The following is a 6,537-nucleotide window of genomic DNA, read 5'->3' as shown; positions in this document are numbered from 1 at the left end:
AACTTTTTTCATTTTTTGTGCCCTGAAGATGCGTGACTAAACACGAGCAAAGCGCTCGGTACTGAGCTTCTGCCTGTCATTTTCCAGTGGCATTCTCTCTCTCTCTCTCTCTCTTTCTCTCTCTCTCTCTCACACACACACACACACACACACACACACACACACACACACACACACACACATATATATATATATATATATATATATATATATATATATATATATATATATATATATATATGATGTGTGTGTATGTATATTTTTAAAAAAAATCGATACTAGTAATTGCTGTTTATATTATAGACAGCTTTGACTGAGTTGCATGCTATCTTTATATACATTTCTTTGAAATAAAATACAGTTTTCTTACTTATATTATATACGACCTTTTTCGTTCAAATAAATATACGTCATCAATGTCAAGAAAAAATAGAATCTCTGAAATTTTAACTACATCCAACGCTTCAAGCTTGGAACTTTATTGATGGAAATCTTTCATTGGTTGGAAAATCTTATTGAACTCCAGCACTCATTTCACACCAACATCTATCTGTCTGTTCGTAACATCGATCGAAGTTTCGAAAACGTTTCTTGCATACTTTAATACATCAGTTTTTGCTTTAGTTACGCCCACTACTTTTAGTGCGTTACATAATAATGCGTTGATTTATAGCTCTTTCGGTTTGAATATTTTCCTGAAGTAAATTTTTGTAATGATTCATAAATCTCTCTTCATTTACGAAACAAGGATATTTACATGGAGTCGATTTGCATTTGTTTCATCGTCAGTCTCGTACGGGAAAAGTTTTACCTAAATTGTTACAGAATAGTGTGCTTAAACGAGAGGAAAATGTCTTATTTATCAAAGAACTTTAACATTCAAGAATACAACTGAAATATAGTCCGTAAATAGTACTCAAGATGTTACACTGAGAATCTACGATTGATCTAAATACTTACAGGTGTCATGTGTGAAGAGGATAGACTTGGCCTCAGCAACAGAGCATAAGGGTTCGTCCTTCTCCAGGAGTTTGGTGAGCAGCATGTCTGTAATGCCTTCCAGGGAGGTCTCGACCACATCCAGCAATAAGGTGGCCTGAGAGAGGAAATGGACGATGTCCATGGTGGCCCGTACCTCAGAGCCAAAGTCCTTCATGGGCACTTTCTGTAACGAACAAGCCAGCAATTGAGTTACGGTCTCACTCAAAGGGTTCAAAGGGTCACTGAAAAGGTCATGAAAGGGTCCCCCTGAGGGTTGGGGAAGGAGTGGGGCTGTCGAAGAGGAAGTAGTCATAGAAGAAGAGGTTGCTGTTGTAGAGGGTTGAGTCACGCGGTTGTGGTTGTTCCTCCGCTGCGGCTGTTGGGCACAGGCGGGGGTATCTGACCTCCTACGTGGGTCATCTCCACCTGAACGGAACCCCCGGATCTCCTGGGAGGTACTGATGCCGAAGGAGGCATTTCGTTGCTGCCATGTCTGCTACCAGGGGCAGAGGCGGTGGTCTGCCATGACCCGTAAAGTGTGGCATAGGGCAGAGTGAGGGAACATCGGCGAGTGCACACGGAAGCTGCAGCGGCGTCGCTGCTCAAAGTCTTTTTCTTGATAGCAAGAGGAAGGGCCCCCGCTCCGCCACTGGTGGTCAGAGTAACCCCGGTCAAATCTGTGTGGCATGAACTTCGACGCTTGCGACGTGTCACCTGCGGTAAATGCGGAACAGAAGTGGACGGGATGGAGTGTGAGCGAGAATTATTGCTGCCCGAAGATCGCTCGAGTTCTTCGGGTTCTTCCCTGACCGTTGGCCAATCGTCAGCCAAATCCATTGGGTTTCCCCGGTCGTCTCGACCCCTGAAAAGCCCCAGGACGGCCGCTAACGAGTGCTGCCGAATGAGGCGATGCGGCGGTGGAGGCTGAGGCGCTCGAGGGGCGCGCCCTTGCTTGACACCCATGAATTTGGTAATGGCCCCGCCTGTGGTGGCAGTCGTACTACCACTGACAGCGATGCTGACAGGGATTCCACTCTGGATGACTCCCTTGGATGAAGGAGGTGGTGGTATTTGAGGTAATGGTGACTTCAAAGGTTGTGGTGATTGTGGCTGGGGTGATTGTGACTGTGGTGACTGAGGTTGTGGAGACATTGGCTGGGGAGATTTTAACGGTTGTGGTGACATCGTTCGTGATGATCTCCCCGGTTGCGGCGACACTGGCCGTGATGATCTCCCTGGTTGTGGTGAAACTGGCCGTGACGTTTTCGATGGAAGTGGTGATACTGGTCTTGACAATGACGATTGCGGGGACATGGGCCGCGACGACTTTATCGACAGTGGTGACATTGGCCGTGATGATTTTGACGACTGTGGTGACATTTGCTGTGGTGATTTTAGCGACTGGGGTGACATTGGTTGGGGAGAATTGACTGGTTGTGGTGACAATGGTTGAGGCGAATTCGTTGGTTGTGGAGATAATGGTTGAGGGGAATTAGTCGGTTGCGGTGACATGGGAGGTTGTGGTGATTTTAAATTGATTGGGGACACTGGGCATTGCGAGAACTTGGTTGGTTGCGGTAACACTGGAGGCTTTGAGGGTTTCTTGCTCTGAGTAGAATTTGCCAGCTGTGGTGCAAGTGGCTGAGTGGATGTTGTCTGTTGTGCTGGAAGTGGTTGTGTGGAATTTGCTTGTTGTGACAACAGTGGTTGTGTCGTCTTGACGGGTTGTGATGACAATGCTTGTGTAGACTTTGTTGGCTGTGGTGAAACTGTTTGTGGAGATTTTACTGGTTGTGGTGTCAATGGTTGTGTAGACTTTGTCGGTTGTGGCGAAACTGTTTGTGGAGACTTTAGTGGTTGTGGTGACAATGGTTGTGTAGACTTTGTTGACAATGGTGGCAATGGTTGTGTGGATTTTGCCGGTTGTGGTGGCAATGGTTGTGTGGATTTTACCGCTTGTGGTGGCAATGGTTGTGTGGATTTTACCGCTTGTGGTGGCAATGGTTGTGTGGATTTTGCCGGTTGTGGTGGCAATGGTTGTGTGGATTTTACCGCTTGTGGTGGCAATGGTTGTGTGGATTTTGCCGGTTGTGGTGGCAATGGTTGTGTGGATTTTGCCGGTTGTGGTGGCAATGGTTGTGTGGATTTTGCCGGTTGTGGTGGCAATGGTTGTGTGGATTTTACCGGTTGTGGTGGCAATGGTTGTGTGGATTTTGCCAGTTGTGGTGGCAATGGTTGTGTGGATTTTACCGCTTGTGGTGGCAATGGTTGTGTGGATTTTGCCGGTTGTGGTGGCAATGGTTGTGTGGATTTTGCCGGTTCTGGTGTCAATGGTAGTGTGGATTTTGACGGGAGAGGTGTTACTGGTTGTGTGGATGACGTAGGTTGTGGTAGCACTGGTTGTACCACAGCCTGTGTAAGTTTTGCCGGTTGTGATGACTCTGATTGCGTGGATTTTGTCGGTTGTGTTGGCCCTTGCTGAGTGGGTTTTTTTGGTTGTGATGGCAATGGTTGTGTAGGTTTCTCTGGATGCGATGATTTTGGTTGTGAGGATTTCTCAGGTTGCGATGACACTGCTTGTTTGGATGTAGCCTGTTGGGCAGACTTTCCTGGTTGTGATGATACTGGCTGGGTAGGTTTTTCTGCCTGTTGTAATACTGGTTGTGTGAGTTTTCCTTGTTGTGGTGACAAAGGTTGTGTTGATTGTGTCTGTTGTGGCATCACTGATTCTCCTGATTTTAGTTGCTGTGATGGCAGCGTTTCTGCCGATTTACTCGGCCCTTTTGACGGTGCTTGTGTCACTACTGATTGTAATTTCACTGCTGATTGTGACACAGGTTGTGATATTGATGCCTGGCCTGGTTGTTGTGCTGCTGCTGCTGGCTGTGCTGATTTAGACATGAGCGTCTGAGGAGACAAAGGTTGTGTCGATGGAACAGGCTGTGGTGTTCTTGACTGCTGGGGCGACAACGGCTGTGATGTAACGACAGACTCTGGCGGTTTGACGGGTTGTTGCGATGATTGCGTTGATGTTGTCTGTGTTGTGGGAGGAGTCTGAACTAACCTTAACTGAGCTTCAGAACTAGGGGTGCTGACCCCTTTGGCGAGGGAGCTACGAGTCTCTCCGACCGGCAGAGGACTATTAGGCCGACCGGCAGCCTTGACTGGGGAGTCCTGCATATGAAAGCTACTTTGTGACCTCGGGGATCTCGGAGACCTTGGGGATTGAGGGGATGAGGGAGAATGTCCCTGGGCAGAGGATCGCCTACTTCTGTTGGGACTAGGATGTGAAGGAGGGGGAGGTAATTTGGGTGACCCTGCAGAAAGAGGTCCACCTGCCGTACTCGAAGGGCGCTGCTGGTTTGGGGAAGCCAAGGGGGATGACCCATCCTTCGAGAGCGTTTCCGGTGGCTTCGTAGGCGTGGCTGAACTATTTGTCAAAGGCGCTGACGACGTAGTAGTGGATGTGGCGATTGTCGATACTGGGGGACCTGCCCCTCCCCCTGGTGGCACTGTCCGATCACTGTCAACATTGATGTGGGAACTGTTACCATTGTTAGCGGGTCGTTTGAGGGATGTCGGGTGCGGGGGAGTGGACATTGTGTCGGGGGAGGCAGTGGGTGGCACCCGGGAAGACACGCTACTGCTACTACTCGATGGCACGACACTCTCCATGACCACACCACAAGTCAGCATCACACCTCTCTCGCCACGCCGCCTCAGGGGCCCTCGCCACTCCGATGCATCTTTCCCTCAACACTCTCCACACCACACTGACCCCGCCGTGCCACGGCCACCTCCACTATCCTCATCCCTCCACGGCGCATGCGCTAACCACCATCACAATATTTCCACCTAAACCGGCCCCCTCCCCTTACTCAGCCTCTTGCATTAATTTACCTTTAAAATGTACAGACCCATTAAACGTACGAACATTACAGGAGCCAAAAGGTCGAGAGAGGTTGAATCGTGTGTTTAATGGTACCAATTTCCATCTTTTTAGAATGACTACCTTCCATGTCAAAAGACAAATTCATATGAACGAATAAAGCATGTTTCAAACACGCATTTCAGAATTTCCGTAGCAAATAATTTTAATTTTGTCAAATTAAGCCCTAATAAAGCAGAGCCAACACTTAATCGCATTTTTAAAGACGCACGCTATGATGCAAGAGCACTGCGTCATCTCCATATTTTGGAAAATAATGTCACTCTCTGCGCCCTTCTCTCAAGCACGTATGAAGGAATTTCTCACCAGTTTCGTAAACGCACGACAGCATGACTGTGCACAATGCTAAATTTAAATATATTTGTTTCACACACTATGGAAATCCTCACTTACATCAACTTATGTCAGAATCACAGTTCACTTTCCCGCGTTATTTCATTTTCTAAAATAGTGTATTTTCACCTGACCTTATATTCCCTTTAACGTCTTGATCGATCGGAAAAACACTTCCATGATCAAATTTCGCTTTGCAGACTTCTTTCAAGACTAATTTACACATCACTGTTCCAATAAAAAAAAATTTCTTTTCAACATCACTGAATATCATTTTATACAGGCAAAGTTAAAAGCATGGTCCGCCAGTGTTTCGTTTCGATCGAGGAACTATTAGCCATCAACTTCAGGTGGCAAGGATTATAAGTCAGAATTAAACCCATAAAAGTGCGCACTATCCACACAGCAATCCATCTGGTCCACAAACAAAGAATAATGACCATCTCATCACCCGGTGGTTAGACATTACGTAATAAAATTTGAGTCAGCCATTTGTTTAATCATTTTTCTTTGTACTTGCTTAAAAACAAAATTCGAGATCAGTCCACCACAGATTAGAGTCATTAATTGTACACTTTCAATATTTATACGATGTAGGTTCGTCACACAGCTCCGGTAAATTTGTGCCGAATCACTCTACCTGGAAAGGTGTCGATTAAATAGTAGACATTTCTTTGAATTTGCACAAATTCTGAAAGGATCCAGGATAAGAGAAGCATATACATGGAGAGGGAATGTTAGGCCAGGAAAGAAGAGAAAGGATAACAAAATATAGAAGTAGGACGAAGGAGACACGGAGGTTCATGACCAAATAGTGACCCAGTTATCAATGAAAACAATATACTAACAATAGAGGAGCAACAATTAAAGGCATATAATTAATCACAAAATAAACAACATACATTTAACATATGTACAGAGTGAAGATGTGGGCACGTCTTACGAAAATCAGAGCTTCTTTAGGCATTTTAACTAAAAATATGTTCGTATGCAGCATCACGCAATCACAAATCAATGAACTAGCTAAAACTTGAATAATCGCCATACACCGTCGTACACAAGTAATCACATAATTAAAATCAATGAAAAGGTAAGCAAGAATCATGAGAGTGAAAGAGAACGGTGACTAAATATCAACCTCTGATAATCGAAAATACAATTAATATGAATCGTGTTTGATAATTACCAGGTGTGAAATTCAATCGCTCTCCCCATCACCCCCCTCCCTTCCCTTCTCTATCACCAGTTACCAGGAAAAGTGTTAAAATTAAATG

General features: G+C 45.6%; 1 protein-coding gene across 1 annotated transcript in view; it reads right to left on the bottom strand.

Moving 5' to 3' along the window:
* The window catches only part of LOC135225790 (mucin-2-like), a 332,803-nt gene extending 328,052 nt beyond the window's left edge, over positions 1-4,751 (bottom strand). The window contains 2 exon segments of the mRNA XM_064265270.1: positions 961-1,335; positions 1,338-4,751. Coding sequence (XP_064121340.1) covers positions 961-1,335; positions 1,338-4,677 — 3,715 coding nt within the window. The 5' untranslated portion in view covers positions 4,678-4,751.
* Positions 4,752-6,537: the final 1,786 nt, after the last annotated feature.

The sequence above is a fragment of the Macrobrachium nipponense genome, chromosome 13 (assembly GCF_015104395.2).
Source record: "Macrobrachium nipponense isolate FS-2020 chromosome 13, ASM1510439v2, whole genome shotgun sequence".
Lineage (NCBI taxonomy): Eukaryota > Metazoa > Arthropoda > Malacostraca > Decapoda > Palaemonidae > Macrobrachium > Macrobrachium nipponense.
The sequence above is the reverse complement of the archived record's forward strand: the minus strand, read 5'-3'. Positions and strand labels throughout refer to the sequence as shown.